Below are 25,784 nucleotides of genomic sequence, written 5' to 3'. Positions count from 1 at the left end.
TAATTTCTGTATATGTTCACTGCAAAGTGAATTTGACCCTATGACTTTCACAGCTACACCTTTCAAGAGGTCCAGGACAACACGGACCAGATCTGGAAGTTCCAGCGCTACGAGCTGATCAAGGAGTACCACAGCCGCCCCCCCGCCCCCCCACCCTTGATCATCCTCAGCCACCTCTTCCTCTTCCTCAGATGCCTTATCCTGAGGAAACACAAGCAAATCGGTGAGTGCTAGCACACCTTGCAGACGACATAGACTCCTCATTGTCTGTATCACCCAGGTGTTGATCTGTTTGACTTTGATTTATTATTTTGTCTATTTTGATCTACAGTGTGTCCTTGTGTGCCACTCAAGTCCACCTGTGCAGTTGTAGATTGACAAATGCCATTAAAATGTATAGAATTTCATCCCTTGCAGCTCAAAAGTACCCCGTGCCATAAATATATTTGAAGCAGTTGCTGACCTTTTTAAATATAGAAGCAATGTATAGCTGTAACGTTCCCCAGCCCAGAATGTATGTATCTGTCTTGTCAAAAATGTAATGGTATGACGTCATCTCCTTTTCTAGTCTCTGCATTTTCAAGAACCTTTTCAGAATTTGACAACTTACCTGCTTATTATACTCAGGCTTGTTTCCTTGTTCTGACTAATGAGCTTCTGTGAGGAGATTTTATGGGCTTAACAGCACTTGTTGGCCCTTGCTAAGTTCTTCTAGTTGGGAACATGAAATCGCGTTCCATTGGCTGATCCTTGACTCTGTGGCTCTATACTGTCAGATCAGCTAATACCTGAAATTTAGCCTTGTCTAGTGAATCGGCAAATGGTCCCATTGTGTGGAATTTACCAGGAATGGCATGATCTCCCAGTTAATGGGATTCTGTCTGTGTTCCTCAACTGGAAGCCTGTCAATAACTGGCCAGGCCCCTAGTGATGAGATGTCCTGCTCCCTGTTTTATGATGTCAGAGAGCTCAAAGTGGCACTTAGAGGAGGAGGAGTTGTTGTCGTGGGAGGCCTTCATGAAGGAGAACTTCCTGGCCAACCAGTGTCAGACCGAGAGTCAGAGTACTGAGAACATGATCTTGGACACAGCCAAGAAGTAAGGTCTCTGAGGCACTGGGTGGGGGGCAAGTGGTCAGATAATGTCAACTATTAACATTGTTACTGCTCTTCAAAGATTAATTATACCAATTTAGACTATTTCATAGTAACTGTAACTAGTAACATAGTTCATATGTATGATATTTACATTTTAGTATTTTTAGTAATTTATATTATTTTATAGTAGTTTATAATATTTAGTATTACATACTGCTGAATAGTAGTGGTAATGTAACTTCTATTACATGTTGATTTATTAAAAATACCCTTTTCTGTAATGTTTGTAATTTATACTTTATGGTAATTTGTAGTATTTGTGTATATAATTTATATGTATTAGTATTTTATGGTATTTTATAGTCAATACAGTATTCTATAGAATATAAATAATATTTCATATTAAATTGATGTATAGTATTTTGTAGTAATTTATATTGACATAAATTGTAAGTGGATATGAGAGCTATGTTGGTGAGTTTGTCTGTAGTACCTACCATATGTATTGTGGCAATTCCTGCAGGGTCGGGGTGGCAGTGGATCTGCTGGAGAGCGAGCAGGGCAAAGACTCTGCCTCTATGGTAAAGAGGCTGGATCTCCTGGAAAAGCAGGTTTGGGTTTCCCTGCTCCTTCTAAAACTGCAGATCCTTTGTATGGTCATTGGAATGGAGATGTCTTTAAAAATATCAATTTAAATTTAAATTCACAGTTCCAGTAAGTTCCAGTAATTGCACAATAATCTTAGCGTACTTGTCTTGCATGTTTTCTTACACAGGTTGCAAAGTCTAATATAGCTTTACAATGGATAGTGAATGCTCTGCAGACCAGTGTCCTGCAGTCTTCAGTGGATGCCCCCATGCTTTGTAAGTCCCGTTTATTTTCCTTGGATCCTGTGACTGACAACATTGTTTAGTTTTCTGTACAATTTTACAGAAAAGGTTTTACTATCAATTAATTTGGATATCCTGCAACAACCAGGTCTATATTTTCAACATATATATATATATATATATATAAAATTGTAAATCTGTAAATCTGACTCCCTGTGGCAATATTGTAAATGCCACATTCATACAGTATTATATCATACTAAGTTTACTGATGTTTATTTAAAAATAGAGAAATGTAAACCACAACCATTTGAATTTGAATTGCTTCAACCTTAAACATTTCCTTGACAATTACATGACAATGTAATTGTGTTTTTATTTTTGTGGGAAATAAGCAGGTGTAAGCCTATAGTGCTGATTTGTAATATGTGCTGCAGTCCTGCACATGCCTTTTCAGCCATAGAGTCACTGTTGCACAGTGTTACTCTCACTCCCAGATAGTCTTTAACAGGTAGGTATCACTGTAGGATTGGAAACCTTTTGAAATGCATGTTTTGTCTGCATAAATAAGGGTAGCACTTAATACATTGTTAGCAGTATAAAGGCTTTATAAAGCATGAATAGTGGCTTTAATAAGGTAATAAGGATGTTTCATCAGTGTGTATAGAGTAGATATTGATGATTTGTAAAATCTTTATAAAGCTATACTGACCAATTTAAGTGCTACCTAAATAAGTGATGAATTGAAAGTGTGAAACTTGGAATATTTTCTCTGTGCATTAGACCAAATGCTCATGATAAGGAATGTAATGCTCATTTCACAAGACACCACAACAACAACAACAAACCCTCCAGGGCAGACAAAGGAATTGTCCTTCAAATCATGTGCATTCATCAACTTCACTTACTAATAAAAAAATACTTATATACTTTCTTGTTAAAATTGATTTTCTTTGAAAAACTCAAAGGGGAATGTCTCTGTAAGTTAATACGTCACTTGATAGGTGTCTCTTATTGTATAGGTTATGTTAGCTTGTGCAGTTTGGAGGAGATTGCAACGCTGAGTGTTTCTGGCAGTACACACTGCGTGAAATAACATCTCTTATACAATTAGACACCTTTCACAAGATGGATTAACTTATTATAAATTGCACAATTAAAGGTCTATTCACACCGAACATGATGCAACAGGCGATTTTGTGGTACAAAAAACCTCACCACAACCAAAAAAATAGAACATATTGTTTAGATAGGGACAACGCGACACTGAAGCGACGCAATTAAAATGTTTAAAGTGATTAAAGTGTTTCCAAGTCTGTGATTTTGTTTCGCGACATTTAGGGAAGTGACCAATTAAAAACTTTGTGCTGCTCACAACAATAAAGTAAACAAAGAACAATAGAAGGCTGATACAAAACTGGTAGCAAAAAAACAATATAGGTGTAGGAGTCTCCAATTGACAGAAATTTGAATGGTAAATTATTATTACATTGTTATATTACTTTAAACTTGCATTAAATAATAATATTAGGGATGCACCGATACCGATACCAGTATCGGGTATTGGGCGATACTGTGCTCATGTACTCGTACTCATAGAAATTTTCCGATACCACTTCATGGCGGAGCGTGTCTTTTCGTCGCGCACTTGATCAGCAATATGCATATTCAGTTACAAATTACACACGTCTGTCTTTTTGATTTAGATTGAATATTCCTTCATGTCTAAATGATCTCGTTGCAAACGCAGGTCTCTGGATCAATGCCGATCAGTCAGCTGTCTGATCATGATGCTAATTTTTGTATTAGTGTAGGCACTGTAGATTTGAAAAGCCCGTTTTCTGCATTGATACGCAGCTGTAGCCATTTCATAGCGCTTTCGTTTTATGCTATTTTTCTAACTGGTTATTTAAATTCATATTGTGGTTATATTGTACAAGTCTGCTATGTGCATACCGATTTATACACCAGTTTACACAGTTTATTGCTAAAAGTTAATGTTTTGTTCTTGTTTATGTAGCCTTTATGCACACATGTTGATAAATTGAAGAATCTCAGGTGATGTAGCTCGTCTCTGTCCTCTGATGGGACAGATGTGTGTCGGTGCAGGACAGACAGGCTGGCTTGTGTGGTGTTTAGACGGCTGTGTCTTCAGCATCGATGCAGGATTGAGGAGACCCTCGCCCACAGCCAGCTGCCCGGGCACACGGAGTAAAGACACTGCCGGGTACTAATGAACACACAGCCCTGTTGAACAGCGTTATTATTATTATTATTTAAGAATGAATAGTTACAAAATAACATTAACTAAGAAGTAAAAAGAAATGCAACATGTACAACAACAACAACAACTTTAATTGAGTGACCACAAACTACAAATATTCCCCTGGTGTCCTGCACATTATGTATTCATGCTGATTTATATGGAAGCTCACAGATGATCATACTGAGATGATTCTATTCATCAAAAGAACCCGCCTCTCACCTTTCCAAAAAAGACTCAGTCCTTAGAGCCGCACTAATGTATGATGACTATTTCAGTCGCTCTGTTACAGCAGGCTTTGTGGTGTAGTACTGCTATTCAGTGAGTTAGACATTTCATTGAAATGTGGAGACAGTGCCAGTGTGGAGGCTGTGTTTGTTCACACAGAAAGTGTTATGTTAATTTTTGGATGTCAGAAATAGCCTCCTGTTATACATTTTATTTAATACTCAGATATTATTTATATTTTATATCAACCAGAGTGCATCTGGCAAAAAAATTAAAAAAATCTTCAAATGCACTGCACTTTGATGGTAATTGCCATTTTTATGGGAAAAATACTGCCTTATTAAGTACTTGGTATCGGCAAGTACCCAAATGTACGTAAGTACTCATACTTGTACTCGGTCTGAAAAAAAGTGGTTTTGTACTTAGTACAAAGAAAATTATGCACACCAATACTGTGAATGAGATGCCGGTCAACGAAGAAAACTTAGGACAAGAGGGAAACCGCATACTCGGGAGCACAAACAAAAATAATGTAATAATTAAAACCATCTTTTCGCTGCTTTATCGTTAGCGGTGTGAAAGGCTTTGTCCCAGGACAAATCACATCACGTCCAGTTGTGAATAGACCTTAAGGATTAAACAAACAAATGTTTAATTTAAATTTGTATTTAATATATCAATCAACCCACAATTTAGTATCTGAAAATGGTTTGATCCAGGATGCTTAGTAGCTGACCCACAGTCCGATCTGTTTTCATGATACATAGGTAACGAAACTATTTATTAAAAACAAACATTCATGCACTTAAACTTGCACCACTAACAATTAAGTTCCTGAAACATCATTGGTAACAGAATAATTTGTAAATACTGATAATTCTCTGCACATGATGACATTTATACACAAGAGCTAGAGGAATGTTTGGAAATGCTGCTCTGTGATTGTCTGGTTTCTGATATATGATATATAATACAATTAATAGTGTAGGATCATGAAACTCACAATTGGAGAAATGTAAGTACATAAGCCATAATCCTCATTCCACGTTCTCATTCCTCTTCATGAGGTGAGCTACTGTCTAATGGCCATCTTGGGAACCCCCTGCCTTTGCAGTACGACTCAAAAGCACAGAAGCAGACGAGCTGGAATCATCACAGGAAGACAGAAATGAGAAACTGCAGCAGCACGTCAATGCCACCCAGCTCATTTACCCCGGCACCACTGAGACGCGCTTCCCAGTTCCAGAGGAGTACGTTCCATGGGAGGTGCGTAATACTTCTTCTACTAGACATAGTTTTAGACTTGCAGCAATTGCCTGTTCTTCCACTCGATAATTAAATAAACTGTTCCCACGATTTTTGTAACCATGCTTCCCAAACCTGGTCCCTGAGTTCCCATGTCTGCAGGTTTTTGATCGCGCTGAGATCTTACTTGAAATCTTAACCGAACTGCTAACTGTTTTATTCCCACCTGTCTGGTCTTCAGTTCTTAAACAGGTCGAGCTCTTTCAGGTAAGTAGCTGACCACGGGGCTGTAGTGAAAGCCAGCAGACACAGACTCCAGTGCCAGGGTTGGGAATTGAGAGGAAGTACAGTGGTGGTTTGTGTACTGAACCTTTGGTGTTGCACTTCTTATTCCAACAAAATAAAACAATTAAAAAGTAAGAATCTTAGCGTAAACATTAAATTGTCTAGCTTACTCTTCCTTCACATAAACGTCCACCATAGATCAGTTTGTGGATCTCCTGACAGCTCTACATCTGCTAATGTTTTTGAAATGTAAACAAAAAGGGGTTTCTTTTGTTTCCTATTGTTTGCAAAGTTGACATTACCAGAGGTTGACAATGTCAAGACCAAATACACTGCCTCAGTGAACCCCAAAATCATTAAATGTTTTATGTTTTGCAGGTGAAGTTCCCTCTGTACAAACCAACCATTTACAATGATTCCAGTTCAAGAAGAAACACAGATATTGTAGAGTGAGTGTTGTGTGTTGTCATTTTACCAGGACGAAGCCTCCTTATTCACTTGTACACCTGACAATCAGTTTGTCTTGTGTGTTTGCCATTTTTCTCCAGCAGTTATTCAGTATTAAGCAATGAACATCAAAATGTTAGGGAAAAAACAAACATTATAAAAGTGAATATAAACTATATAATACCAAAACAGTATATTATTATTTCATTATTATTTCTTAGCAGATGCCCTTATCCAGGGCAACCTACACAATATAAGAGCAATACAAAGTGCAATAATACAGTACAGTTCAAAGCAAAATGCAATTTACAACTGTGTCCATTTCCACTCTGTCACTCTCAGTGGTCACTCTGTAAACTGTAAATGCCTTGTATAATGTATTAACACTGTACACCTACTGACAAATCCTCCTTCAAGAAGCACTACCATCAACCATTTGATCTGTACCTGGCAAAGCAGGAAAGACAATTCTGCCATGAATAACTTTTTGTTTATTATAGGCTGGACAAACCTATTGCAGAGAATTTCAGGTAAACTGTAAATTTTACATTTAATTAATAATAATGATTTAATAAAATAAATAAAGGTTTAATTATTATTAATTATTATTATTATTATTACAGAACATGTTAAATTCTGGATTGTTTTCAGAAACCCAGTAGGAAGGACTGGCATTGAGGGGAAAGGGTCATTGTATCGGCTAGGCCCAAACAAGGCCATAGACCCAGTCATCACACGGTAAGCTGTGCACCATCACTCCACAGAGGCACTGAAGCAAATTTATGAAGTAGGGAGTTATGAGGTTAAATAAATAAAAGAATGTCACTGGAGAAGCATCTTATGGGAAATGGCCTGTGAAGGCTGGTGTGAGAATAAAAGGTGTCCAATTTGATCTAAATCTTAATGAAGTCCTGGGACAACGTTTGTAAATGCCTCCATGATTTGTTTTGTTTACAAGATTAATAGAAATTATTAAAGAATTTGATCTGTTCTAAGTTACTCTTTTAATTTGCTGGATCTGACAAACGTTTTGTTGTTTTTTTCTAATTAAACTGTGTGCATCTATCGCTACCAGTATGAAAGGCTTTGCCCCAGGACAAATTACATCACATCCAGTTGTGAATAGATCTTATGGATTAAACAAACAAATCTTAAGAGTGGAAATGTTTAATTTAAATTTTTATTTAATACATCAACCCACAATTTAGCATCTGAAAATGGTTTGATCCAGGATGCCCAGTAACTGACCCACAGTGTCCAATTTGTTTTCATGATACATAGGTAACGAAACTATTTATTAAAAACAAACATTCATGCACTTAAACTTGCACCACTAACATTTAAGGTCCTGAAACATCGTTGGTAACAGAATAATTTGTAAATACTGATAATTCAATTTTGGTTCAAAATATATATATTGTAGCAGGTTGGGGGGCCTGTCAATAAAAGGCTTGTATGTAGGCGGGGTCTGGTCCTGAAACACACAGTAGGGAGGCAGGCAGAGGGTACAAAACAGGCTTGCTGCAATTTTATTGCTCCCCTCAATGGCAGGCACAGTGTCAAAACTAACAAAACAAAACATAGCTCTGTTCGAGCACTAACTAAACAAACTACAAACAAAACACAAATAATAATAACAGTAAATGCCCAGGTCAGCAGAGCTTAACACCGGGCAGACAGAAGTACAAAGGGGTAAGGCAGGTTCGTAATCACAGTCCATAATCAAAGTTCGTTACCGGTGGGAGGGTGTAAGACAGTCCGGGGTTCAAGAGGGAGAATGGTCCAGGTCCAGAAAAAGGGTCTCATGCCAATTAATCCATCAACTGTAAACTTCACCTTTCTTTCTCCTGCTGGTTTGGAGTCTTGGAGCAGAGGTCTCCTCCACTGAAAGATTCGCCCTGACCCCAGCCTTGCCTCTCACACTGCCACAATATATATTTTTGATCTTCCAGCTGGAAGATGCTTGGTGAGGTGTCAGTCCTGGAGTTCATCACTGTCAGGGAAAAGGAGGACGATCTCTGGTCTTTCCCAGGGGTAGGTAAAGAGCCCTGTAAAAAAATTAAGTCTTTGAAGCACAGAGAGGATAAATATATTTATTTAACAAGCTCGGAAGAATCACATGCGAGGGGCAACCCCCTAGTAAGACTTAATTCTTAGCAGAATTAGTAGTACAGTTTTAAAGGGAAAAAGACGTAGGGTACTGTAACTGTTTATCCAATCAAAAGCTTCAAAAGGTGCAAGTTCTGCAAAGTTTGTAGGCTGTTCTTCCAGAGGAGGGGGGTTATCATGGAAGCAGGTGTCTTCCTCTTGTGTCATACGAACTGTCCAATCTCACGGGTTTTCTTTAACGATGGACAATGAGGTAATCAATCACTATAATGTAACATCTTCAGCCTTGAGAGAAGAACAGGAAATCTACAAATGGACACTAAGCAAACCAGCAGAAACCTGTTGGCTGGACATCCGTAGGTTGTTCTCTTTTCTTAAAAAAACAGAAGTGAAAGCGGAGAAAGGAACTTCTAGAGAATGTACCCTTAACAACCGCCTTGTTGGCTTTTGCCAGCTTGATAAATCCAATGTGCTAGGTCTGTATACATGCTATTATCTCTAATGCTATTATTAATATAAAACATTATACCAGTTCTTCAGTAGGTGAAGAACTTTATTGGTTTAATCAACATCTGATTTAATTTGACTCCTACACACCATGTTTCATGGAACCTGCATCTTATGTTGTGGTTTAAAAGTCTTTGCTCTGATTTTTCATTTTACAGGGAGTTCTCCAGCCGGATGAGGACCTACCAAAGAGGCTGAATCTGATATTGAGCGAGAAGCTGAAGGAGAGAATCGCTGACATGCTGCGCACTAGTGCCAAGGTAAACGAGAACCTGCCTGAGGCACAGAACAATCTTTACTGCAGTCCAAATGGATTTAAATCTTCAGATTACCTTTCTGTACTTCTGCTTATACCCCTTCATAAGGGAAAGGTGTGTATTTAGTGTTTCCTTTATGGTCTATGTACTTGGTTTGCAACCCATGTGGCCATACTTTCTTGTTCCATGCCTCATCCAAGTTCTGAAAACATTAACAGACATTAACCTTAAACCTTGTGCAGCAAAGGGAATCAGTGGTGAACTTGTAAGAAGGGGCACTGAGGAATTGTATAGATTAGAAATGTGAGTCCTAGACTGTGAGCATAAGAGGGAGTTTGAGTAAACCCCAGACTACAAACTAGCTGAACACAATGATACAATGTCAAGTTTTTGTGTGTTTGTGTGTAGGTGTATGAAGATTATGTGGACGACTGCAGAAATACAGACAACGCCTGGGTGGAAACCACTGCTTTCAACTTCCACTTTGATAGAGACGATGTGGCACACGAGGAACTGAGCAGAATGGTGAGGGTTTATTATAATATCCATCTGGCAGCTCAGTGTATACCAGGGGAAAATGCAGTCCATTGAGTGTGGATTATTAAGATAGCCCACAGCAATAGGTACAGGATCAGTGTGGATAGTCAGGCTTTATTTCAGTGATTACTGTGCATCCTCAGAGCAAGGAAATGGTTTTATTTTTGGATGTACAGTGAGGGAAAAAAGTATTTGATCCCCTGCTGATTTTGTACATTTGCCCACTGACAAAGAAATGATCAGTCTATAATTTTAATAGTAGGTGTATTTTAACAGTGAGAGACAGAATAACAACAAAAAAATCCAGAAAAACGCATTTCAAAAAAGTTATAAATTGATTTGCATGTTAATGAGGGAAATAAGTATTTGACCCCTTCGACTTAGTACTTGGTGGCAAAACCCTTGTTGGCAATCACAGAGGTCAGACATTTCTTGTAGTTGGCCACCAGGTTTGCACACATCTCAGGAGGGATTTTGTCCCACTCCTCTTTGCAGATCCTCTCCAAGTCATTATGGTTTCGAGGCTGATGTTTGGCAACTCGAACCTTCAGCTCCCTCCACAGATTTTCTATGGGATTAAGGTCTGGAGACTGGCTAGGCCACTCCAGGACCATAATGTGCTTCTTCTTGAGCCACTGCTTTGTTGCCTTGGCTGTGTGTTTTGGGTCATTGTCATGCTGGAATACCCATCCACGACCCATTTTCAATGCCCTGGCTGAGGGAAGGAGGTTCTCAACCAAGATTTGATGGCCCCATCCATCGTCCCTTTGATGCGGTGCAGTTGTCCTGTCCCCTTAGCAGAAAAACACCCCCATGTTTGATGGTGGGGATGGTGTTCTTGGGGTCATTCCTCCTCCTCCAAACACGGCGAGTTGAGTTGATGCCAAAGAGCTCGATTTTGGTCTCATCTGACCACAACACTTTCACCCAGTTCTCCTCTGAATCATTCAGATGATTCAAACTTCAGACAGGCCTGTACATGTGCTTTCTTGAGCAGGGGGACCTTGCGGGCACTGCAGGATTACAGTCTTTCACGACGTAGTGTGTTACCAATTGTTTTCTTGGTGACTATGGTCCCAGCTGCCTTGAGATCATTAACAAGATCCTCCCGTGTAGTTCTGGGCTGATTCCTCGCCGTTCTCATGATCATTGAAACTCCACGAGGTGAGATCTTGCAAGGAGCCCCATACCAAGAGAGACTGACAATTATTTTGTGTTTCTTCCATTTGAGAATAATCGCACCAACTGTTGTCACCTTCTCACCAAGCTGCTTGGCGATGGTCTTGTAGCCCATTCCAGCCTTGTGTAGGTCTACAATCTTGTCCCTGACATCCTTGGACAGCTCTTTGGTCATGGCCATGGTGGAGAGTTTGGAATCTGATTGATTGATTACTTCTGTGGCCAGGTGTCTTTTATACAGGTAACGAGCTGAGATTAGGAGCACTCCCTTTAAGAGAGTGCTCCTAATCTCAGCTCGTTACCTGTATAAAAGACACCTGGGAGCCAGAAATCTTGCTGATTGATAGGGGATCAAATACTTATTTCACTCATTAAGATGCAAATCAATTTATAACTTTTTTTAAATGCGTTTTTCTTGATTTGTTTTGTTGTTATTCTGTCTCTCACTGTTAAAATACACCTACCATTAAAATTATAGACTGATCATTTCTTTGTCAGTGGGCAAACGTACAAAATCAGCAGGGGATCAAATACTTTTTTCCCTCACTGTAAATTACCAAGGCTGTCAGTTGTGCCCTTGATTTGTAAGACCTACGTCCCATTAGTTCTCTTCCTTATAGATATACACTGTAATTAACACGGCTTTGTCCTGTGCTGTGTAGGGCTCAGCGGGAAGTGCTTCAGGAATGCAGGTGCAGTGGCAGGAAGCGAATGACCAAGCCCCTCTGTGTGCCTACCAGAAAGACATCCTGCAGATAGTGGCTGATCTCCACCATATACAACCCTGACGCCGGCTGAGTCCATGTCACACCAAATGCTAACAGCTGCCAATAGCACTGTAGACTCACTTACTGAGAAATTTGTACCAAAATTTTGCAAACTGAGGACCAAAAAACATTGGCTGGAATGGTTTAATAGAAATAAGCAAAAAAATATCCAGAGAAAGAAAATGTTGTATAGCACATACAAAAGATATAGAGATTAAACAAAATACAAAGAATATATAGAACAGCAAAGAGATGTTAAGAGAGGATTCAGGAAAGCAAAGAGGGAAATAGAAAGAAACTATACTATAGTATATTACTACAATACTATAACAGCAAGAGGTAAATAAAGGAGGAAGTGAAACAGCTAAAAGCTAAAAAATTAAGTATCTTAGAGAATGAAGAAGATGTGGCAAATGTTCTAAATGAGTATTCAGAGGTGTTAACAAAGAAAAAACAGATAACATGCCACAGGTTAAATATCAGTCCAGTCAAACTCAGATCAGGAAAAATTAGGAGGAGGTACTAAAGGGACTAGCAGAATTAAAAACAACAAATCACCTGGGCCAGATCGTATATTTCCAACAGTACTTAAAGAAATTAAAGAAATTATTTATAGGCCGCTAACTCAAATATTCCAAATTACAGGGGATGTGCCAACTGATTGGAAAACTGCAAATATCATACCAATCCACAAAATAGAGGAGCATCTTAATGAAACCATATTCTTGGAGACAGTCAACATGGGTTTAGATGAGACATATCATGTCTTACTAATTTATTAAGAGTGTTTTAAACAGGCATCTGCAGCTGTAGATCATGTGAAGCACATGATATGATATACATACATTTTCAGAAAACTTTTGACAAGGTTCCACACCAAAGACTGATCCTCAAATTGGAAGCTGTAGGCATTCAGGGTAATGTAAGTAGATGGATTATGAACTGGTTGATGTATAGGAAACAGAGGGTGTCGATTAGAGGGGTTTCTGGAGTGAGGTTGTTAGTGGAGTTCCACAGGGATCAGTACTAGGACCTTTGCTTCTTCTAATCTATATTAATGATCTGGACTCTGGGATAATTTACAGATGATACTAAAATAGGTGGCTCAGCAGATACAATCTCGGCAGCACAGGTTATTCAAAGGGACTTAGATAATATTCAGTTATTCAGGGCCGACACCTGGCAGATGAAACGCAATGTGGACAAGTGCAAGGTATTACATGCAGGTAACAAAAATGTTCACTATAATTACACTATGGGAGAAATAGAACTAGATGAAGTAACACATGAGAAAGATCTAGGAGTTTATGTGGACTCATCACTTTCCCCATCCAAACAATGTGGGGAAGCAATAGAAAAGGCAAACAAAATGCTAGGGAAAGTGTAGCATTTAGAACAAGGGCAGTGATGTTCAGACTGTACAATGCACTAGTTAGAGCTCATCTGGATACTGTGTACAGTTCTGGGCTCCACACTTCAAGAAAGATATCGCTGCTCTAGAGGCAGTTCAGAGGAGAGCAACCAGACTTATTCCAGGTCTGAAGGGAATGTCCTACTGAGAGACTGAGAGAACTGAACCTTCTCACCCTGGAACATAGGAGACTATGTGGGGACTTGATTCAAGTCTTCAAAATCATGAAAGGCATTGACCACCTCAAACCAGAGGAGCTTTTCCAGATCAGCAGGGACACATGCACCCGGGGTCACAAATGGAAATTGGGCTTAAAGGCATTGAAGACACTTCAGGAGACACTTCTTCACACATAGTCATCACAATCTGGAACAAACTCCCCAGCGATGTGGTTGAAGCCAACAATTTGGAACATTCAAAAATAGACTGGATGTGATCCTTGGATCACTTACTTATTAATGGACACTAAATAAGCATGATGAGTTGAATGGCATCCTCTGGTTTGTAAACTTTCTAATGTTTCTTACTGACTGTGGAGATTTTCTCATTGTTCCTGCTTTCTTGGTAATATATCAATATAGCTGTCTGTATAACACACAAACATCAGCTGGCGGATTTCCTTCTCATTCTAAAATAAACTTTATTTGTTGTGCCAATGTACCAAAGGCCTTAAGGTTATGTTAAACTTGTAAACTTGGGGGATGTCTTTTTATTAGCAGCTTGAGCAGACATGTGAGATCTTAACACTTCTACAATAGTTTTGTAAGGAGTAGCTGTAATGAAATATCAACACACTGGCTGATCGAACAGAAACTGTTACAATAGCAATTACAATAACAATATTCCATATGACCATTTCCCGGTCTTGCTCTGTAAAGTATGGACCTAATCATTTTGTGCCTTCGTTTTTCTACTTTCCCAGAATACACTCCTCTACTTTCTCACTTATGTTGTGCCAATATACCCCAAAACCTTTACTGTCAACAGACAAGTAAGATCAATGCTTGTGTTTTACAACACGGAAAATAATATTAACTAGAAGTTGCATTGGCGGGTTTCAGATATTAGTATGCATTTGTAGTTTGCATACTTGTGTTATTGAATGTGTGCATTTCAATTTCAAGTGCTTATAGTGTACATTTGTAGTTTGCATGCTTGTGTTATTTGAGGTGTGTTTTTAAATTTCAGTCGATTTGAATATACATTTGTAGATTGTATGTTTGTTATTTAAAATGTGCAATTGTATTTCAATAAATGTTAGAATATATGTGTAGTTTGCACGCTTGTCTTATTCAACATGGCTGCCAAACATATACGAAAATGTCTGGCAAGCCAACCTTGTGTCCACATCATGAAAGTTCCCTTTCAAATCGAAAGATGGCCATTACCGAATGAGAAGAGCCTTCTGACCTGCCAATCAGTGAAAACATGTACCAAAGCTGCCCAATAGGGACCCTGCTGGCAGGAGGAAGACCTGCCCCCGGCATCTGTGAAAAGTCTCCTCCTGACTGCAGCTACCTGCCATTTCTTCTTTCACCTTGCCAGTGATACTGCATTTAGTCTCGTTTCACTTGCGTGCGTACTAAAAGTTGGAGAAGTGTGCTCACCTGGTCTTCGGAGTCTGGATAATTTTTGGAGAACCTCTTCGTAGTGTCGTTTACATTGTTTTCCCTCTTTGGAGTCTAGACTACGGTCTTTATCGAGCTTTTGCTTCTCTTTGGAGGAAAGTATGCAGCGGGAGTCTTGCTCAGAGGCAGCCTCGGTCCCTCCACTGAGATCTGCTGTATGATTATTACTTCCTGTACCAACCGTTTTTCTTTTACAGATTCGAGCATATATGTGTAGTTTGCACGCTTGTCTTATTCAACAGGCACTGTTGTATTCCTTCCCCCCTCTGCCACTTCTTCCACTAACACTAGAGAGGATTCGCCAGGAATGAGCTCAAGTTCTCATGATCGCCCCCCGGTGTCCGAGACAATTGTGGTTAGCGACGCTGGCACAGATGATCACCGTGGATCCATGGCAGCTTCTGCTTCAATAGGACTTGCTGAGCCAAGTAGAGGGACTGCTGTGGTAAACAAACCCAGCAGACCTGCAGTTGTGGGTTTGGTCCCTGAAAGGCACCGCCTGATGTCTCTGGGGCTGCCTGTCAATGTCGTTGAAATGCTGCAGTTGGCCAGGGCCCCCTCCACCAGGGCCCAATATACTTATAAGTGGTCAGCCTTCCAGAGCTGGTGTCTGCACAGATGTGTGGATCCAGTATTGTGCCCCATATCGACCATCCTGTGCTACCTGCAACAGTTGCTTGAAGAAAGGAAATCTGCATCCATGCTGAAAGTTTATCTGACTGTCATCAGCATGCCATGATAAGATTGACAACATCTCCCCTGGAGCCCATTCCCTGGCTATCCAGTTTCTAAAAGGTGCGAGATCCTTGAGACCACCAATAAAGTACAAAATTCCAGACTGGGACTTGGAATTAGTGCTGCAAGGACTTTTCCACAAGCTCTGCTTCCTCTTGCTCAAGGTAGCCTTCCTTATAGCGATAACGATAAGGAGAATTAGTGAAATTCATGCCTTGTCTGATCTTCGCGGGAAGCAACGACAGAGTCACTCTCAGGACAAAACCGGCCTTCCTGCCCAAGGTCGTCTTGACGTTCCACATAAACCAACCGATTGTCCTGGAGTCACCTATGAGACTGCCAACGTTGCCATGCCTGAACACATCTCAGCACACTCAACAAGGGGACAGACCACGTTGTGGGCTCTCTTTCACAGTGCCACACTTGAAGACTTGTGCAATTCTGCGACCTGATCCAGTCAACAGATCTTCAAACTGCTATCCCTCAGGCACTATGTGGTTCTGTGTGCAGGGTCAGTCACGTTTCCAAGAAGTGTTGAGTCGAGGTCAGGTTCCTGGCCCTTGTAATGTTTGTGGTTGTCTTCCTGGGGGAAGGTGTGGGATGCGGAAACCAAATGGCTTCCTTTGATATACTGGGAGAGGTCTGGTCCCATGGTCATCTTTAACAACTGTTAATCAATAACCAAGATGTGACCTCTCCAGCCTTAAGATAAGCCACAGAAAACCTTGAAGCAAATGCTGGGAGGGACTTTTGCAGCATCAGCACTCGTAAAAACAGCCTTGCTAACATTTGCTTGCTTGACAATTAATACAATTGGCTCTGTTGACATATTAGTATTTCAAACATTAATATAAAACATTATACAGTTTATACAACACATTAATACCGGCTCTTCAGTCCTCCCATTGGGTAATGGCTGTCTTTCGATTTGAAAGGGAATGATAGGTTATTATTATAAGCCCGGTTCCCTGAAAAAGAAAGACAGCCATTACTGTTTAGGGTACACTCGACCAGACAAACTTTCTGATGAAGAAATGGCAGGTAGCTTCAGTCACAAACGCCGGGGGTGGGTCTTCCTCCTAACAGCAGGGCCCCCCTATTGGGCAGCTTTGGTACATGTTTTCACTGATTGGCAGGTCAGAAGGCTTTTCCCATTCGATAATGGCTGTCTTTCTTTTTCATCCAATTTAATGCCAGGAAATTAAAGCCAGAATTAAATCACGTAAGCCAGTTTTGCATACATGCAAATTCATTGGCTTGTGGCAGCCATGTTTTTGTTCTCATCCACTGGGCCCCGAAGTGCCGTAGAAGTACACTACCAGTCAAAAGTTTTAGAACACCTCAATTTTTCCAGTTTTTATTGAAATTTATGGAGTTTAATGTCTCAATGTACTCTGAAATGAAAGCATAGAACAAATAAACAATTTGAGATAAAAAAGAAATCATAGAATCGTTTTGTTTAACAAAATGTAACCCCTTAAGCTGACAGACCCCTCTGGTACACTTGAAAGGGCACCTAATCTCTGTGCTTCTCTTTAATCCCATGTGTACTCTTCACTGTTGTGTTGTTTGCCAAGTGTTTGGTCTCTCATGAAAGCTGAGACTTTCAGCTTTCTGATGATGTGAAGCATTCTCTGATGTGAAAAAAATGTTGTTGTCGTCCCCCCCATTTATACCCCCACCACCCCCATTCTGAAATGGAGGTGGTGGGGGGATACTTGGTCTGAGTAGGAGTTCAAAATCTCAGAAAATATTGACAATTATGACATATTCTGGAACCAGACAGTCTACTGATCAAAACAATACCATCTACGTTTTGGTAGATGCAACACACACCCGTAACGAGTTCAAAATGTCAAGATGGAAAACTCTGTTTACAGTGTATTAATACACAACGATTTTACATAATTGGATCTGAACTTCTCTGTATTTGATAGAACATCAAATAATATATACTGGACAAATCGTGTGGTTGTTCTGAACAAAACAAATCTATTTGCAAAGACATCCGATTGAAACAACATGATCTGTGACCATCTGAATGAGACCACTCCCCCCCCCGGTATTGTAAGTGTTTGAACATGCTCTACTGTAGAAGTGTTTAATCCAATATGGTGGCTAAACCATGTAATCTATCATCTTCAGTTTATTGTTGTAGAGTCAAGGCATGGGCATGTACTTATGTGTGAAGTATCATATTTGTGTACTATATTCCAGTGAGCAGAAAATATGTAACATGTGACACGGCTCATGTTATTTTTCAGTGGACCACGTCTGTTTCAGCATCCATGTTTTTAGGTGTAGCAGTTCACCTTGAACAATGTGGTTAGTGCTCTGGATCAAATGTGTCATTTGTAGTCTGTCATCAGAAAAGTTGTCCATCAAAGACATTGCACATTGGATTTGTTAAAACCACACCAGGTACACAGCCTTACCCCTTCTTGAGCTGGTGTGTTTCGCAAGCTATGCCATGGTTTCTTTACCTCCTCAACTACAATGATATTTAAAAAGAAACACCTTATCGCACACAAACTACACCTCACCATAGACACAAAATCAGAGTTCATGGTTCAACATTAAACTATAAGTGCAAACATTTTTAAATTAGGTAAGTCACATTATTGTTTATCTGTGCTTAACCAGACTTTCTATAAGTAATCAGCTACATTAATAATACCCATTCATGCCCAGCTCCTCCTCTTTCTTCTAGATGTCCTTGGTGTAGTCTTTATTTGCGTTGTTGTATAGTTCATTGTGGTTAGACATGCAGGTGATGCAGTTCTCTATAGTCTTAATGGACACAAATTAAGTGCATTAATCATCAATTCCTGTCATTTATAATCACCTTCATACAACAATTACAGACTCAGTGTACAAGGTGAGATAGTAATACACACACTATTTATTTTTAATGGTTTTAAACACATAAAAATCAGATGCATGATAGGATTAAATGTGAGCAAAGATGACAATTGTAGTGCCAATCAACAATGCGGTTCAAACGTAGATGTTTGAATATTTTTGAATTTTAAACTGAAGTTTGAATGTCTTGCACCTGACATCTCGCATTTCTCTTAATCTCTCATAAGTATCTGGAAATAAACTAATTTCCCAGCATTCTTTGCTTTGCATCCCTCCTTCACTCCAAAACACCTTACAATATTGAATTATATGTTCATCTGAAGCCTTTAAGAAAAAAAGACTTGACTGAATGAAGTTGGTGGGGTCAGCATTTCATATAGTATAATTTGTAGGATCTCTTGCTAAGATACTTAATAGTTATTGAGGAGCTTTTTTCTAGATTTATTTACATTTTCTAAAAAACTGAAATGAGCTTCGTACTACACATGATTGGGAAGGGGAGAACTATTAAAATGAGCAATGAAAACATGTCAAAATAAATAAAATGTATTCAATGAAAATGTACAATTAATGGACCATCTCATTTTATATTTAATAAAATGTCCAATAACCTATAAAAACAAGCAATTGTCTGATGACTTACAGAAAACATGCATGTTAGCTGTCAAAAGCTAAATTTTGCATTTAAATACCTATTAACCTGTTGGTATTTGGAAATTGCGGTCTGCCTTCTATCAAAGAGTATCAAAATAAGATTAAGCAAAAAAACAATGAAGGGGTAGGTCCACACTGCTGGGGCTCTCAGGCGTGGGTTAAGCGACATCATGAAATGTGCGTTTATTTGTACAGTGCGTGAGTTCTCAAAAAAAAAAAAAAAAAAAAAAAAAAATCCAAAACAAAACCTAACTTTTTGTTGAGTCCAACTAAACACATAAAAGGGCACCTTTCTGAACTTGTAACAAAACTAATGTAATAGTAAAATGTACGTGATCCAAGTCATATCCGTAAGCAAAGTCCCATTTACCAAACAATCCTTCTCTGTACCTCTCACACTCTCTCAATACTCTCCTGCACACCAGGCTCTCCTCCTGCCTTCTCAACAGGAAGCTGGGTCATATAAAAAGAAGCAATTGGGGACATTACAATTGTTTTCCTTAAGGACAATTGTTTCAATAAGGTGTAACAATGGCTTGGATGCAGCTGGTCCAATTTGACAAAACTACCCAGAACACAATATGAAAAAACACTTTTAAGTGAATCAAAATACAAATAAAAAGGTATATAATTAAGTAAACTAAACAAACACCAAATACTGGTGTTGCCTTTACTCACCCCCTTTCTGTCCTCCCCGTGTAAGATCGAATTAATATATTTCCCTTTTCAAATGTCTATCTTCGGTTCTGCAAGTCTAAACAATTCACCCGAAAGCGAAGCATCTTTATTAGCACATCTGCATTAAATCACAAGAAATCGTGTGCATTAGTATGCAATCGTACGCATCGAAAGCAGCCTCTGTGACACGTCTATAGTTACATCGCCAGACAGCAGCGCTGCGCACTTCCTGCGGTTTCCGTTTTAACTTTATCTTCATCCACACTGTAAACAGCGCTTTAATTTCTGCATCGTCCCAGTTGTTTCCTGCAACGCCGGCATTTGTAGTTGTACTGCTCAGCTCAATGTAACTGCATTTCGGATTGGATAGTAAACATACGGTGACTCGTTGAGGACATGGGAAGAAGAAGAAGAAAAAAAAAAGCTATTCTGGTTATCTCGTGATCACGACATAACAAGTTGTTTTGTTGTGATCACTGTCGCTATCAGAAAGCTGAAGTGTTGTCATTTTCTTGGGACAATGCTGAGAGAGGCTGTGCTTTCAACACACTCTGGTTTATTGAAGGACTACTCATCAAAGGAGTGCACCCCCTCTTTAACTGTCGACACAGGGGCTTTAAATACTCTATTCAATTATTCAATTAAACATCGAACTGCACCGGCACTGCAGGGGGAGAGCACAAAACGTGCAAATGTGATATAGGTGTATTTAATCAAAGTAATCAAAGTGACATATGGAACAGTTAAAACTGTATAAAACCATACACAAACAGTGTCATGCTTATCAAAAGGGAAAACTGTGCGGTGATTCAGACCACTTGGTCCATGTGGTCCGGACCTCAGCAAGTGTACACAGATGAAGGCTTAAAATATACAATTTCAAGCAGGCATAACTATAGTCAATGGTTAACAGACTTAACCCCACTATTGTACGGAATAATAATAACAGGAAAAGCATAAGTATTATAGTAACAACAATAAATACACATATGGTCAGCACATTTGAAGCGCCCCAATCTGGATTCAAACCACATTCATTGAACACTTTCACCCCCCCAGCACTGGGTTCAGCCCACTACAGCACTACACATAACCTTCCTATGAAGGAGGTTTAAAGCTGTTCTGAGGGGTTACGTCATTTGTAATGTGTCCATTATGCAGAATGAGTGTATTTACGAATAGGCATACGTAAAATATGCTAATATGAACATGTGTATGATTATTATAATTGTAGTTTGGATAGTTTTTAGGAGTTGTGTCAAGAAAACTAAAACAACTGCCAGCGCATTCAGTTTGCTTTAAAACCAGTGCACGGTGGTCCAGACCACTCTGCCGAACCCCTACTGGCACCGCGGACACACAGTCGGACAACAGGCACTTTTGAGTGACCAATTAACCTGAACCGCATGTCTTTGCACTGGGTGGAAATGGGAGGAAACCACAATACACTTAGAAAAGAAGCGAGATACGGAAAGAATAAGCAAACTTCAAAGAAGCTTAAATGCATTACGCAAATTTCAGTATACATCCACCAAGAAAATGTGTTGTAATGAAGTTCAAGACAGTTTCGTGATCACTTCAATTATTGAAAGGCATAAAACAATTTGTCTGCACTAGCCTTGTTGAAAATAAACCCGAATGTGTTGGCACAGCACCGCCCCAGTCTCCGCACTGTCTCATGAAAATGACACCACTTCCGCTTTCTCTGATAGCGAGAGGTAACGTTAACATTACGGCCCGTTACGTCGTGATCACGAGATAACCAGAATAGCTTTTTTTTTTTTTTTTCATGTCCTCAACGAGCCACCGTATAAACAGCTGGTCTCGTTTTAAAATGCACTGATTTGAATGAAAACCTGCTTCAGTTAATTAATTAATTTATTAATAATTAATAAAGTTACCTGGTCCCGTACACATTTTCGATTTTCACGTGTAAAATGCATGCTGTTAAATTCCAGACTTCAAGCATACTTAGTACAAGAAAAAACAATAGCAAGTTTACCAGCTACACACTTTTATTTTAATCGACCGTGTAGTTTGAACTGTTTACATCATTATAACTCATTACTTAGCCTAGACTTTTTAAATATATATAAAGATGTGAGCTAGCAAAGTGTATCAGTACATTTAAGGCTATAGATCGATATGACACTCAAACAATAGAGACAATACTGTGAGTCCTGCAGCGGCGCAGCTGTGTCTGTGCCCGTGTTTATTCTGTTTATTCTGCGGGACAAAGCGGCGTCTCTGGGGGCGGGGCTTGCGTTGCGTCACACGCTGACGCTTTCCACCCGGCCCAGGGCCCGGCGCGTCACATTCACATTTAGTACAGATGCCGGGTCGAGAGATTTAGGCCGAGTCAAAAAGCGGGACTAGTTTTGACCCGGCCCAGGGCCAGCCTAAATCTATGACCCCGTTGACATATGAACGGGGCCTTTGTCTCCAAAACCCTCCTGCTAGTAAACCACAGGCTCGTATGAATGGGGTTCCCTTCCCCTTTTATTCAGGAGCTCCAAGTCCATTCATTATGAATCCTTCCCTTACTTATCAGCACAGCTACAGTATGTTTATGGTTTAACTTACCCATCTCTTGATTAAATGTAAAATGCTCCTACAGAATCTTCTTTATAGAATGTAAAAATACCAAGTTTCACATGTGCCCAGGGAGAGGTTCAGAAGATTTTTGTAGCTTCACCACAATGTGGGCACCATACCATGTAACCAGCACATGTAGTTTTCATGGACAATGAGGTATCACAGGCTCTACAACACTGCCATGTTGCTTGAGTTTTCATGCAACTTTCAGTGTTCTGGGGTCATTTGAAATATTGGTGGTGGAAGGAATTTATTTAATAAAAACCCTTAAAAGAAACAAGAGGTTTCCCACCTTGTGCTTCAAAGTCTAATATTCTTAGCAATAACAATATTGTCAATTTTTATGGTCCATTATGGAGATAGGATGAGATCAGTCAGCAGCTTCCTGAAGAAAACTGAAACCCTTTTAGATTAAATGGCTGTTATTGATTTTAAGATGCAATTATTCCAAACTGTATAATAGTATAATGCCTTATTTATTGACTGTTTACCTTTGCAGTTTATGGAAGCTTGATTGCATGTTTTGGTACAGATTAACACAACAAAGCTTCTGCAAGTAAGCTCTTCTCTGCACTGTGTTATTATAGCTTCACTGCATCCACACTACTTTGGAGGGGAGCTCCCCGGCTACTTGTGACATCACCTGACATTGCAGCTGAAATCAATGCAGGAAGCTGCAGCCCTGTGTAGCTAGAATAGTCCATTGCAGAGCTGACAGAGAGCCGGTCTCATTTTCCACTGTGGAAGCATGGAGGATTTAATTGAGCCTCAATTTGTGCAGAATCTTGCAGCCAGTAGCGTTAAAACCTCCAAATACATGTCCTTTTCTCCCTCCTTTCAGCGATTCTCCATTACCTCTTGGATTACAGAAAACATCAAGAAGAAGGAGTGTCAGTACTACACGGAGCATTCCAGGTAAACTTTTCATGTGTGCCTTTGCTATTTGTTATCCAATGTGTCAGACATGGTTTACTGCCTGCTTAAGCATTGACCTTGATCAGTATGATCCCAAATGCAAGGAACAGTTCCACTGCCAAGAACAACATTCTGAGTATGCGCAGACTCCGATATGCACTTGTCTATAACATAGACAATGTTTACATGCTTAAGAACCAAATACTTGTCTCTTAATGTGCATTATCCTGTGCATTCTGACCTGTACAGTTAATTCACTTAAAGATGTGTTTGAATCAAAGTGATTGAGCTATTCAGTCTGTATTTCCAGGATATTTTTTTCTTTCATACGTGTCCACTACTTTATACTTGCACAAAACCCAGTGAAATTATTTATGGACTACTTTGTTGACAAATTTCCTGCACATCTCTTACGATTCTCCTATGGCAGAGAAACCATTTCCTTAAACCACAGTATAGCCTTGGTGGTTAGACAATTAGACAAGATTAGTATTAATTAACAAACATCTCCCTAAAGTGTCTCGCAATACTAATGTCAGGAGCATATGTTTGGTATAACTGGGATTTTGCAAAATGTCTGTTAAGACATTACGAGTAAAAATAGAATCAAGAGGTTTATACTGACTTCTTTGAAGAAATTGATTAATTGTTAACCAGGTTTATTTGGGGAGGTAGACGGCCTCATGTTCGTCTCACTTGTAGCGTAAGGTACACTTATAAAATTAAAGAAGTGAATTTATAGTATCACCTTATCACGAATCCTGGAATCTTGTAGAACTCAATTTCTGTAATAATTGGACGCAGACACCAATTCCAAAGATATAAATTGTCAAATTTATTCAAAAACAAAGACTAAATGTAGCACTACACTAATTATACAAAAGGGAAAAACTAATTAAAATCAACTCTAGATCAACAAATCAAAGACAAATCACTTCCGTGACCAAATCAAAGACCATGGGATCGCATATGATAACACACAAATCGTTAAACAAAAAAGGTTATAAACACATTGACTACAATACCGGTTAGTAAGACGAAGGTGAGTCTCTCATTAGTATTGTTAGTCAGACATTAAATAACTACGCAGGTTAGTATTTATGTCAGGTAACTTCTCGTTATATATATATATCAGTCTCATTTACGTTTAGGTGCCGAGAAAGATCCTATCATTACTTGTTACCACAATTTCCCTTAACTGATTATTATTCAATGATTAAGGATAGGCAGGGCCACCAATAATCTAATGTCTATTAACTTGTGTCAATTTCAGACTAAACAGTTAAACAGGAATGAGAAGATATTTCTCGGCGTTGACAGATTTTATTTCTAAAATTATCAACAAAACAGTTTAATGCAACACACATTTATATTTAAGAAAACTAAATGATATTACACATTCTAGAGTTATGAATCACAGATTAACATTTCTAATTGATTTCTCAAATGTCATGAATCATGAACTCCAAACTATTAAACTTATCTGAACTTCGTCGCAGAGAGGCCTCTCTGGCTTCGGGCTCAGATAACAGCACACGGCACGAGGTCCGTGTGGTTTGGAACAAAGGCAGTCCGGTTCGGCTTTGTCCAAGAACTTCCACTCAGTCGATGCACCTGGAAGTTGGGGTTTCGCGAATGTAGAGTCTTTTCCAAACAGATTTTCCACTGGTTTGAAGGCTCCAAGGGTGTGCACAAAATCTTCTTTGTAAGCAGGGTTCCACCGTAGTTACTTGATGACAAAGTCTTTGAGGAAAGCAGGGCCCTGTTTGTTCCAAGGGTCAAGTTTCTTAAGACTCAAATAGCTATTTAAATGACTGACACTTTCGTATAGTCGACTTAGTCAATTGTCCAGCTGTAAAACTCCACTGATCAGGTGGGCACAGGCAGGCAGCGCAGTCTGTAAAGTTCTTTATTTAATAAAGTCCTTTAAAAGAATTCTTCGTACGGCTCAATCTCCTTCTCCCAGTTTAACTCTTCTGTTGCCGGCAAAGACTTGGTTGGTTTCTGGTTCCGGTTCGGCCAACAGAGCTACAGGTTGAGCTGTGGCAGCGAGTTTCTGGTTCAGGTAAGAGAGAGAGAGATGCCGTGCGCTGTTCTTTATAGTCTGTCAGATCAATAGGTGATTGGTTCTTGAGTTTTTGAGATTGGATTTCGGTTTCAGCCCCCAGTGTCCTATTAGAGGGGGGCTTGATTTATGACTGATGTCAATCCATGCCATCTTTTGGAAATGCCGGTTGGCCCGGGTTCGTAGCTCTATGTCGGGATTTCGGCTCTTGTCCACTTCAAAGAGTTTTTATCACCTACAGGCCCCTTTCTCCAGACATCTCATAGCAGGATTCCAAACTATTTGGCCTCTTCTCGGTGCCATCCTCCCCAAAACTGTCACTTTGATGCAAACCAGTTCCAAGCTGATGAGCTAAGGAAATCTGATAACTTTCGGGGGGGAGAGGTCTTCTTTAGATCAGTGCTTCAGCTCAGAGCCCAAATGCTCTTATCAAAATACACCCAACATAACGCTACACACTACTCTTCAGCATCCCAAAAGTCTTGGAGTTC

The 25,784-nt window shown here is 39.5% G+C and overlaps 2 protein-coding genes and 1 long non-coding RNA gene across 3 annotated transcripts in view; 2 read left to right on the top strand and 1 right to left on the bottom strand.

The window, feature by feature from the left end:
• LOC136711518 (transient receptor potential cation channel subfamily M member 2-like) overlaps positions 1 to 14,404 on the top strand; it is a 50,153-nt gene extending 35,749 nt beyond the window's left edge. The window contains exons 23-34 of the mRNA XM_066687837.1: positions 54 to 223; positions 965 to 1,097; positions 1,620 to 1,707; positions 1,872 to 1,959; positions 5,532 to 5,683; positions 6,326 to 6,396; positions 6,895 to 6,924; positions 7,046 to 7,132; positions 8,347 to 8,428; positions 9,169 to 9,270; positions 9,676 to 9,792; positions 11,646 to 14,404. Coding sequence (XP_066543934.1) covers positions 54 to 223; positions 965 to 1,097; positions 1,620 to 1,707; positions 1,872 to 1,959; positions 5,532 to 5,683; positions 6,326 to 6,396; positions 6,895 to 6,924; positions 7,046 to 7,132; positions 8,347 to 8,428; positions 9,169 to 9,270; positions 9,676 to 9,792; positions 11,646 to 11,771 — 1,246 coding nt within the window. The 3' untranslated portion in view covers positions 11,772 to 14,404. The remainder of the gene's footprint in view (positions 1 to 53; positions 224 to 964; positions 1,098 to 1,619; positions 1,708 to 1,871; positions 1,960 to 5,531; positions 5,684 to 6,325; positions 6,397 to 6,894; positions 6,925 to 7,045; positions 7,133 to 8,346; positions 8,429 to 9,168; positions 9,271 to 9,675; positions 9,793 to 11,645) is intronic.
• LOC136711519 (uncharacterized) lies at positions 7,546 to 19,902 on the bottom strand. Its single transcript, XR_010804733.1, has 2 exons — positions 19,719 to 19,902; positions 7,546 to 8,442 (listed from the first exon to the last, which is right to left on the bottom strand). It is a non-coding gene; the product is annotated as an uncharacterized LOC136711519 (long non-coding RNA).
• A 3,159-nt stretch (positions 19,903 to 23,061) lies between these two features.
• The window catches only part of LOC136711937 (transient receptor potential cation channel subfamily M member 2), a 44,456-nt gene continuing 41,733 nt past the window's right edge, over positions 23,062 to 25,784 (top strand). The window contains exon 1 of the mRNA XM_066688531.1: positions 23,062 to 23,228. Coding sequence (XP_066544628.1) covers positions 23,062 to 23,228 — 167 coding nt within the window. The remainder of the gene's footprint in view (positions 23,229 to 25,784) is intronic.

This window comes from Amia ocellicauda, chromosome 16, assembly GCF_036373705.1.
Source record: "Amia ocellicauda isolate fAmiCal2 chromosome 16, fAmiCal2.hap1, whole genome shotgun sequence".
Classification (NCBI taxonomy): domain Eukaryota; kingdom Metazoa; phylum Chordata; class Actinopteri; order Amiiformes; family Amiidae; genus Amia; species Amia ocellicauda.
The sequence above is the reverse complement of the archived record's forward strand: the minus strand, read 5'-3'. Positions and strand labels throughout refer to the sequence as shown.